We start from the raw sequence: 11701 nt of genomic DNA on the forward strand, positions 1-11701 counted from the left end.
CATAAGGCAGGGCAGAATGACAAGATAGTGTCGTTTATGATTTCAATAAAGTCTGCATACGTTTTCCCGAGACACCCTGTGTGTTGAAATATTTTTAAAAATTGGTGTCTTGGACTATTGTGAGCATCATGTTCATATAACTTTTTGAACACCCCATGTAAGAACACCAAATGATAGATCGTCTGAGCCCATGCATATATTAGGGGCCTTTAAAATATTATGTGTTATCGGGGAGGGTTAATTGAGAAATATTTTTTTCAGAAAACAAAGGGAAATGGGGAAGGATTACAGGGAAAAGGAAGGGAGAGTGTTTTGGAAGGAAGTGCATGGGAAGGGTAGAAAGTCAAAAAAGAAATCGAGTATTGGGAATATGGAATATGAAAATGAATCTCACACTTCTTTGGTGACAAAACACCCACAATGTATTTTGTTCAGAGAGAAAAGACTCCTTACTATAATTCACGGACCGGTGTGAGTTTGCGTGTGTGTGTGTGTGTGTGTGTGTGTGTGTGTGTGTGTGTGTGTGTGTGTGTGTGTGTGTGTGTGTGTGTGTGTTTGTCATCACGCTACACCTACAGTTCTGGGCCGAATACATCCAGACATGCAACAGGATCAGCATTACCACAATTAGTGTATAGGGTGTTTTTATCTTTGCTAGTCGTGTATGGGGTATGGCTGTACCCACAGAGCGGTATGGCTGTACCCACAGGGTGGTATGGCTGTACCCACAGAGCGGTATGGCTGTACCCACAGAGCGGTATGGCTGTACCCACAGGGTGGTATGGCTGTACCCACAGAGCGGTATGGCTGTACCCACAGAGCGGTATGGCTGTACCCACAGAGCGGTATGGCTGTACCCACAGAGCGGTATGGCTGTACCCACAGAGCGGTATGGCTGTACCCACAGAGCGGTATGGCTGTACCCACAGAGCGGTATGGCTGTACCCACAGAGCGGTATGGCTGTACCCACAGGGCGGTATGGCTGTACCCACAGAGCGGTATGGCTGTACCCACAGAGTGGTATGGCTGTACCCACAGAGCGGTATGGCTGTACCCACAGAGCGGTATGGCTGTACCCACAGAGCGGTATGGCTGTACCCACAGAGCGGTATGGCTGTACCCACAGAGCGATATGGCTGTACCCACAGAGCGGTATGGCTGTACCCACAGAGCGGTATGGCTGTACCCACAGTATAATATCACTGCACCAAGCAACGAGTGTGATTACTTACGTTGACCACAATGGGTTCCAGTGTAACCTTTCTGACAGCTACAGTTGTCTTCGTGGCATGAACCGCCGTTCATACAGCGCAGATTGCAGTGGTGGGCTGAGGGTGGTTGTGAGACAAGTGGAAAATATGAGAAAAAAAACAGAATGAAGAATATGAAGAAGATGCCTACAGCCCTTCAATTCCGATCATTATATCACTTGGGAACGCATGAAAAAGAAAGAATAAAAAGAAGGAGTGGCTAAAGCATGCAAGATAAGGAGAAGATAGTGTTGAAGAGGGAGATGAAGAAGATTCAAAAAAGGAAAAGGGAAAAGTTGAAGATAAAGTAAAGAGACAAAAATATGAAACTTTTAGAACGTGGAATCATGGGAAAAGAAGATGAAGAAAGAGAAAATGAAGAAGTAACATGTGGAAGGTGGAGAACGTAGAGAAGTTAGAGAAGAGGAAGAAGAAGAAAAGGAAGAAGAAGAGGAAGCAGAGTAATAAGAGGAATAAGAAAAAGAAGAAAGAAAAGAAAAAGAAGAAAAAAAGAAGAAGAAGAAAAAGAAGAAAAAGAAGAAGAAAAATAAGAAAAGTAAGAAAGAAAAGAAAAAGAAGAGGAGGAGGAAGAAGCAGGAGCAGAAGAAGGATTAATATAATAAAAAAAGAAGATAATGAAGGATAAGTGAATAAGAAGATGGATATTAATTTGAAAAGGCTAATTGAATATTGAAGGATCTTGATGTTTCACGTACGAAGGCTTCCACTGCAGGACGGCGAGGTTCGCCCGCTGGAGCACGTACACATGTTTGGGCGGGAGCAAAAGCCATCTCCACAGCTGTGCCTGCAGATTGCTGTCGGGGTGTTGGGGGTGACCGAGGAATGCGGTATGTTAAGGGTCTATGAGGGATCAGTGCACGGCTTAAACACCCGGTGGTCTCAGACTCAGACCCTCAGGGTTTCAGATCGCCAAACAGAGCCTTGCTACCAATTATATTTTATTTAATTATCTCATAGTTCAGAAAATTAAAAATTAATAAAACGTTATTTCCAGAGTTTTCCCCACAACTCGACAGCCCCCCCCCCCCCCCCTGTCCCAGGAAAACCCGAACTCACGGACAATGCATTGGTTCCCCCTGGGCAGCGTCTTCCAGCCTGGACAGCAGTACGAGTGGAACCGAGAACCGCACACATTGGGCCTGCGGAGACACGCGCCCGGTATAAAGCGAAGCCATATGCAAAGCGTGCCGCGCGCCGTGCCGCGATTCTGCGTATCAAACCGACATGGCCTCTAGTGAGCTCTCGCCACAGAAAAGGCAGAGCGAGAGTGCGGCGTACGGATAACAGCGCACAACCGTACGAAGCAAAGCAAGAAGATGCAACGTTCGATCATTTTTTTTTCCACTTTGAGCAGAGCACGCCATGCACGGCTCCCTCACGCACGACTCGCGCCAAAAAAACTCGAGCGCAATTTTCGCGCGCTCCCGATCATTCGCTCGTCTTGTATAATACTTATAAAACGTAAGTTTAAAATTTACATTTTACATACTCAACTCCTCAAGACCTCTCACACTCACTTTACTTCAAATTAACGCTCGTGCACACGCTTTTCACTCGTTCTTTCCTGTCACTCATCACCATGGATGCTCACCCGCGCAGCACGTCGTCCCCGCGGCGTCGCTCCCGACTCAGCGCCGCCCGGGTCCTCTGCGTCGCGGTCGGTTCGGGCCACCCGGCCACGCACAGGGCGGCCAGGCCGGCGCACAGACGCCGCAGCCAACGCGCCGAGACCATGGCGGGAAAATCTGCGAAAGAGTTGAGGGTAGAGATGTGTCGGAAGATCCCCGGGTGAGGAGCGTGGCTGCGATGTGGCTTAGTGCGGATGATGGAGATGTGGAGAAGGGTCCGCGCTTTGCTTTCCCGAGCTCCCCTCTCGCACAACCTCCCCCCACCCCCATCCGTCAAGGGCCACAGAGTGATGGGGGTAGGGGGGAGTCACTTGCGAGAGTTCTACAACCCCCACCCCCCTTTCCCACCGATCCTCCTTCACTTAAAGGGCGCGCAGGAGGGGCTTCAAGGGGCAAACGTCACGAGCGAGGCCGAACTGGCTGTTCCAAGCACTCAAAACACTCACCCTCACCATACCCGTTACCTGCCAGTTCACCCTTAATCGGTCCAAACATTTCTACGGCACCCCCCCCCCCCTCCGCCCAATTCCCCCACCTCATGCGGCCCCTATCCTAGAAAGTTCCCCCCAGGTGACCTATATGTTGTAAAGTTCCTTCTTCATTTATACAAAGCTAGGGATTTCTGTACACTACACCCCCCCCCCCCCTGGGGATGGGGGGGGGGGGTGGTTGGTGTACAACCCTGAATTCCCCCTATTAAAGCTATACCATGCCGTATTAATAATTACAGCGACATATAGCTGTATAATATAAATCACACTTTGCTATTTTCTTTGATACGTTATAGTTTTTTAACTGCAAATTGAAGATTCTTGGAAAAATATATATATCCAACACCACTCGTTGCTTCGCTGATGGGAATACTAAGGAATGGAGGGAGAGAGAAAGTGGGGGTAAAAGAGAGGGGTGGGACAGAGGAGGGGGAGCAGATATAACTAGATGGTATTCATAGAATACTTACCTTGTGCAGTCAACTTGTTGTGAGCCAACTCTTCTGGTTTTTGAAGTTTTCTTTTTTCTTTGATCCAATATGGCTGACAGATCACGTGAGCAATGACGTCATAAATTTATATTCTCTAATAGAATTGTTGCGTAGATCACGCTCAATAAATTTAAAACTGATCAGACTAAGCGTTGTCCCTGTCGAATTATGGCGTCATAATTAAATTACCAATGACGTCATCGTTAACAACACTTATTCCCCATGTGGAGTTCTTTACAATGAGCCACGTTTCATTTTTTTCCCCATGGAGCGGTTTTGGAGATATAGAGGTGCCATTTATTTCGGTTTTCCCCAGATGGCGCCTGTACCACGTGACCTATGACATCATAAGCATCATTAAAATATTCTACAGGACGAGGCACTCCTATGGTGAAAATTTTGTATCCATCAGACCAATAGTTGCAGAGAAAAAAAATTCATACTGATCGGATGAAGCGTTATTCTTGTCGAATTATGACGTCATAAAGAAGGCACCGATGACATCATCATTAACATATCTTATTCCCCATGGGGAGTACTTGACAATGAGCCATGTTTCAATTTATTTTCCATGTAGTGGTTTCAGAGATATAGAGGTGCAAAGATTTTCCAAGATGGCGCCCGTACCACGAGACATATGACATCATAATTATCACGAATTCTACAGGTGGAGGTACTCTAATTGTGAAAATTTCAGCAATTAAATTGTTGTCAATTGGATTGTCAATCGGACCAACAATTGCAGAGAAAACAAATTCATACTGATTGGATCCAGCGTTGTACTTGTCGAATTATGATGTCATAATTAAATTACCAATGACATAATCATTAACAAATCCGATTCCCCATGGGGAGTACTTGACAACGCAGCATGTCTCAATTTTTTCCATGGAGTGGTTTCGGAGATATGGAGGTGCAACGTTTTGAGTTTTTTCCAAGATGGTGCCTGTACCACGTGACCTATGACATCATTATTATTTTAAAATTCTACAGGAGGTGTTCCTGTGGTCCAAATTTTGGGTCCATACCGTCCATTGGACTAGCTGTTGCAGATTTTAAAAAAAATTGTCCTGATCTTGTCGAATTTCGTACTGATCCAAGAACTTGTGTTGTACTTGTCGAATTACGATGTTGTAGCGGCTACCGCTGGGTTTACACAATCGCCTTGCACCTACCAAGGATGCGGAGCGATCACCATGCCGGGCTCGTCCAGGACGCCCGGGCAGGCCCGCGCTCAACTTGCCAGGCCTCGGCCGGGACGCCCGGGCATACCCAGCCACGCCCGCTCTCGACTTACCAGGCCGCGTCCGGGACGCCCGGGCATGCTCGACTTGCCAGGCCGCGGCCAGGACGCCCGGCCACGCCCCCTCTCGCCTTTCCCAGGCAAACGCTCCGGGATAATGTGTGTATATATATTGCTGCCCGATAAACGGGCTTTTCAGAGTACCCGAGTTGTTTTGTGACAATAAAGAAACTCGGACGAATTCCAGCTTTTTGTCGCGTCCATTCTTCCGATTGATGTGGGAGCACAGCTCCTACATTGGTGACCTACCGACATGGACACAGCAGTTGCCCTTAAACTGCCTACCTTCTGGGAGGCTCACGCGGCGGTTTGGTTCGCCCAGGCGGACTCCCTGTTCGCCCTGCGAGGCATCACGGCCGACGACACCCGCTTCCACCATGTGGTAGCAGCGCTCGGTTCAGCCACCGCGGCCCGCGCCCTGAGCCTCCTCGAGAGCCCGCCAGCCGCTGACAAATACGGCGCGATTAAAAAGCTCCTCCTCGACGCTTTCGCCCTCCCATCGGCGGAATGCGCACAGCGCCTGCTCGACCTGCCCGAGCTCGGCGACACGCGCCCGTCCGAGTGAATGTACTACATGCTTTCGCTGCTCGGCGAGCACTCTCCGGCATTCCTGTTCCGGGAGCTGTTCCCTCCATCAGCTGCCTAGCCCGGTACGCTTCGCCCTGGCAAGCACGACGATCACGGATCCCCGCGCCCTCGCCAGGGAAGCCGACAAGATCTCCGCGGCAGGCCAACGCATTGCAGCAGCGACCTGGGGCATGCCGCCGTCCGACGCAACGCCCATGGCGCCCGAGCACCCGGCACGGTCGACGACCGAACTGCCGACGCAATTGGCGGCCGCTACGCCGAGCCGACCACCTCCAGCACGACGACTGGGGCCTCTACCTGACCAAGCGTGGTGTTACTATCATGCCAGGTTCGGACAGAAGGCCCGGACATGCCGACCCCCGTGCACCTTCGGCAGGCCGGGAAACGGCCGGGCCGGCAGCGTTCATTACCGCAGCTTACCCGCAGCAGTTCATTACGCAGCTTCGGCAGCGTTCATTACCAGCCATGAGCGCCGGCCACACGGGCAACTTACTTTTCATCACGGACAAAGCGTCCGGACGGCGCTTCCTGTGCGACACCGGCGCCCAACTGAGCGTCATACCCGCCTCCGATCAGGACAGGCAGTCCGCGGTTTGCGGCCCCTCCTTGATTGCGGCCAACGGATCGGCCATCCGCACCTTCGGCCCGTGCAACGTCACCCTCTGCTTCGGTGGCCAACGCTTTACTTGGACGTTTGTAACCGCAAACGTGCCCATGGCTCTGCTAGGCGCCGACTTCCTCTGCGCACACGGACTGCTGGTGGACGTCCAACGGCGTCGCCTCATCAACTCCGAGACCTTCAGCTCCCTGGTATGCACATTGAGCAGCTCCGCTCCGACCGAGCTGGCATGCGCCCTCCCGGCGGCGAACGAGTTTGCTCGCCCGCTCACGGAGTTCCCGGCCCTCACGCGGCCGACGTTTTCAGCCGTCGCAGTACGACATGGGATCGAGCACCACATACCAACCACGGGCCCGCCGGTCTACGCCAGAGCCCGCCGCCTCGACCCAGCCAAGCTCGCCATGGCCAAAGCCGAGTTCGACGCTTTGGAACACCTCGGCATCGTGCGGCGCTCCGATAGCGCGTGGGCTTCGCCACTACACATCGTCCCAAAACCAGGGGGCGGCTGGCACCCATGTGGCAACTACCGCCGCCTTAACGACGCTACCACCCCCGACAGGTATCCGATCCCGCACATCCAAGACTTCTCCGCCCGTCTGGCAGGACGGGTCATTTTTTCAAAAATCGATCTCATACGGGGATATCACCAGGTACCTGTCAGGGCGGCCGACGTCCCTAAAACGGCCGTCATCACGCCGTTCGGCTTATTCAAATTCCTACGGATGCCGTTTGGCCTCAAGAACGCGGCTCAGGCGTTCCAGCGCTTGATGGACGGCGTGCTGCGTGACCTGCCATTCCTATTCGTTTACCTGGACGACATCCACGTCGCCAGCACGTCCCGGGCCGAGCACCTCCTCCACCTCCGAACACTGTTCGGGCACCTCAGCGAGCACGGCCTCATCGTAGACCCGGCCAAATGCCACTTCGGCACGACGGCCGTTAATTTTTTGGGCCACCACATCACCAAGAACGGGGCCGTGCCGCTGCCAACCAAGGTCGAGGCCATCACCACGTTTCCGCGTCCCCGGTCCATAAAGGCCCTGGAATTCCTGGGAATGGTGAATTTCTATCACCGCTTCGTGCCCCGCGCTGCTCAACTCATGCGGCCCCTCTATGAAGCCCTCCGGGGCAAGCCGGCCAAGCACGACATCGTCTGGTCCGCAGCAATGGACGCGGCCTTCCAAAGCTCAAAGCGGGCCCTCGCCGACGCAACACTGCTCGCTCACCCGGTGCTCAACGCTCCCATCGCCCTCACCACAGATGCCTCCGACTACGCGGTGGGCGCCGTACATGAGCAATGGGTGAACGGGGTTTGGCAGCCACTCGCTTTTTTCAGCCGGCAGCTCCGGCCGAACGAGCTCAAATACAGCACGTTTGACCATGAGCTCCTCGGTCTACACCTGGCCGTTCGCCATTTCCGCCACCTCTTGGAGGGCCGACCCTTCACGGCGTTCGTCGACCACAAGCCGTTGGTTTACGCAATGGCCAAGGTCACGGAGCCGTGGTCGGCCCGCCAACAGCGCCACCTCTCCGCCATGTCGGGGTTTACCACGGACATCCGGCACGTCGCCGGCAAAAACAACGCCGTGGCCGACTGTCTTTCTCGGGCCAGCGCGAACGTGGTCCACCTCGGCGTGGACTTCGCGCTTATGGCGGCGGACCAAACCACCGACACCACGGTGCAAGCCCTCCGGGCGGCGGACACGGGCCTCCGCCTGGCCGACATCCCCTTCGCGGACACTGTCCTGCTCTGCGACGTCTCCCAAGGCCAGCCTCGCCCCATCGTGCCCGTTACCTGGCAACGCCGCATCTTCGCCTCCCTCCACGGCCTTTCCCACCCGGGCCGGAAAGCTTCCCAGAAGCTGGTGTCGGCGCGATTCGTCTGGCACGGCCTTCGACGGGACGTCCGCGATTGGACCAGCACCTGCACAGCCTGCCAACAGGCCAAGGTCCACCGACACACCCAGGCCCCGCTGGCACCTTTCACCGTGCCCGAACGATGTTTCGACCACGTCAACGTGGATCTGGTGGGCCCCCTCCCCCCATCACGGGGATTCACACACCTGCTCACCATGGTGGACAGGACCACCAGGTGGCCGGAGGCCGTTCCCCTCATCTCCACCACCACCGCCGACGTGGCGCAGGCTTTCATCGCCACCTGGGTCGCCCGCTTCGGCGCACCGGCGGACATCTCGTCAGACCGCGGACCGCAGTTCACCTCCGAGCTGTGGGGCGCGGTCGCCCGCAACCTGGGGGTCAAGCTCCACCGTACTACGGCCTACCACCCCCAAGCCAACGGGTTGTGCGAGCGATTCCACGCTCCATGAAGGCCGCGCTCATGGCCGGCCTTCAAGACGGCGGTTGGGCCGACCGGCTGCCGTGGGTCCTTTTGGGCCTCCGCACGGCCCCCAAGGAGGACCTCCAGGCATCCACCGCCGAGCTTGTCTACGGCCAGGCGCTACGCGTCCCGGGCGAATTCGTGCCCGACGCTACCAGTCCCTGGTCCGCAGCTCACCAGCGCTCGGACCTCCAGGAGGCCGCCCGACGGTTTGCCCCCGTGCCAACATCCCACCACGGTGACCCCCAGTCCTACGTCCCCCCAGCGCTTCACACAGCGGAGTACGTTTTTGTGCGTCATGACGCACATCGGGGGCCACTCCGGCCGCCGTACGACGGGCCCTTCCGGGTCCTGCGACGGGACGACAAGTCGTTCGTCATCGACATCGGCGGCAGGTCGGACCGGATTGTGGTGGACCGCCTCAAGCCGGCGCACGTGGACATCGACCAACCGCCACGGTTGGCCCTTCCGCCACGGCGAGGCCGCCCCCCGTCCACCGTGCCCCCCACTCGACCGCCCACCACCACACCGGACCCCCCCCTCCCACGACCCGCCAGGGGTCGCTTCGGCCGGGTCATCAGGACCCCCCTCAAATTGACCCTGCCGGTGCAAGTCGATTCTGGGGGGACGTGTGTAGCGGCTACCGCTGGGTTTACACAATCGCCTTGCACCTACCAAGGACGCGGAGCGATCACCATGCCGGGCTCGTCCAGGACGCCCGGGCAGGCCCGCGCTCAATTTGCCAGGCCTCGGCCAGGACACCCGGCCACGCCCGCTCTTGACTTGCCAGGCCGCGTCCGGGACGCCCGGGCATGCCCGCCCTCGACTTGCCAGGCCGCGGCCAGGACGCCCGGCCATGCCCCCTCTCGCCTTTCCCGGGCAAACGCTCCAGGATAATGTGTGTATATATATTGCTGCCCGATAAACGGGCTTTTCAGAGTACCCGAGTTGTTTTGTGACAATAAAGAAGCTCGGACGAATTCCAGCTTTTTGTCGCGTCCATTCTTCCGATTGACGTGGGAGCACAGCTCCTACAATGTCATAATGACGGAACTGATGACATCATCATCAGTATATCTTATTCTCCATGGGGAGTACTTATCAATGAGCCTTGTTTCAATTTTTTTTCCATTCAGTGGTTTGGGAGATATAGAGGTGTAACGGTTTTCCAAGATGGCGTCCGTACCACGTGACATATGACGTCATAATCTATCATAATAAAAGGCAGTGTCTGTCCGTCTGTCTGTCTCCTCCATCTATCTATAATTCCAGTAATCTCTGTGTGTTTGTTTGTTTGTACGTTTGTCTGTGACCGCTGTTTCTCGACAACCACGGGTCCGATATACTTTAAACTTGCCAGGTATATTGCTGGGGACCCGAGGATGTGCCTTTTCAAGGTTTCATATTAATCGGACAATTACTTACCGAGCTATGTCCAAAAAACGATTCAACCAATCAGAGAGCAGCGAGCTATCGCGTGTGCCGAACGTGGCGAACACACTCTGCCTCGGATGGCACATTTGAGAGCGTATTCATTTATTTCACGTTTGCAAACTATGTTGCCGCTATGTTGGCGTTAAACTATGTTTTAAAACTAATAAAAACCATTTCATCTAAATAGAGGGGGGGGGGGGGATTGTCACTGTACTCGCAAGCCGTTCGCCGTTCGCTTTGGCGTTGCGAATGGACCAACACATTTCATGGACCAAACCATTTCATGTAAAGCGTTCGCCGTTCGCTTTGGCGTTGCGAATGGACCAAAACATTTCATGGACCAAACCATTTCATGTAAATAGAGGGGGGGGATATAATTTTAGATATATATATAGTACGGGCATGCCCTAGTAACTCCAAAACCATGAAACCTAGCATCCCCAAACTTTACATGCATACACCTCAACATCCAACAGATTGCAATGATGAAAACTGGGTGGTTGGGTGTGTTATAGCATCATTTTTGAAGATGATTAACGAGGTGCTAATAAGAAACTAAAACGACACTCTTCGACGTCACGACATCGACCGATATGCCTCCACCCACATTATTACATCCTTATAATACTTGTACCAAGTTTTAATCCCTTCAGCTGTTCACAAGTTATCACATTCTTACCTGACATGACCTCTGACCTTTCACCTCGGGACCCCAAAATCTAATGTGTTAATCTTTACATCATTATACATGTCTGTACCAAGTTTGAATTAGATCCCTTCAGCCGTTCTCAAGTTATAGACCTATTACAGACTTTGACCTTTGACCTCTTGACCCCAAAATGTAATCAGTTCATCTATACATCATTCTACATACTTGTACCAAGTTTGAATTAGACTTCAGACTTCAGCCATAATCAAGTTATAAAGCTATTAGGACTTTGACCTTTGAACTTTGCCCCCAAAATCTAATCAGTTCATCTTTACGTCATTCTACATACCCATACCATATGGAAAGGTCTTGGAGTATGTTGGGGATAACTTTTAACTTTTTGAGGAGCAGCTGAGCTGCTTTTATTTCATCGCTAACGACATCGTCGAGGCGGGGAAGCAGAAAGCGATTCTTCTATCGTCCCTCTCGGCGGAGGTTTTCCGTTTGCTGTGTGACTTGATTTCACCGGCGAGGACGTCGGATGTTGCTGTTACCTACAAGTCCATAGTGAAGACGTTGCACGACCACATTAAACCAGGCAAGTCACCACAGTTATCGTGGTACAAGTTCGACAACCTGGTTCGGTTTCCCGATGAGAGGGTACCTGATTTCGTGACAAGGCTCAAGCAGCTGGCGGAGGATTGACGATTTGGTGACGATGAACGATCACAAAGATTGAAGGATCGTTTTATCACGATGTTGCCAGATGAGAAGATGGTCGTGTCAATTTTATGGATAACGTTTGAAGAGATTACGTTCGCTAAAGCGGTGAAACTGCGGCTGTTGTGGAACAACCTAGAAAGGATGTTCGCGCCATTGTTGGGGAGG

At 53.2% G+C, this 11701-nt stretch overlaps 1 protein-coding gene across 1 annotated transcript in view; it reads right to left on the reverse strand.

Moving 5' to 3' along the window:
* The window catches only part of LOC144893057 (fibrillin-2-like), a 147289-nt gene extending 145255 nt beyond the window's left edge, over positions 1-2034 (reverse strand). The window contains exons 1-2 of the mRNA XM_078782678.1: positions 1968-2034; positions 1234-1329 (exon numbers count right to left, since the gene is read on the reverse strand). Coding sequence (XP_078638804.1) covers positions 1234-1329; positions 1968-2019 — 148 coding nt within the window. The 5' untranslated portion in view covers positions 2020-2034. The remainder of the gene's footprint in view (positions 1-1233; positions 1330-1967) is intronic.
* Between the last annotated feature and the right edge of the window lie 9667 nt (positions 2035-11701).

The sequence above is a fragment of the Myxine glutinosa genome, chromosome 7 (assembly GCF_964187855.1).
Source record: "Myxine glutinosa chromosome 7, kmMyxGlut1.1, whole genome shotgun sequence".
NCBI lineage: Eukaryota > Metazoa > Chordata > Myxini > Myxiniformes > Myxinidae > Myxine > Myxine glutinosa.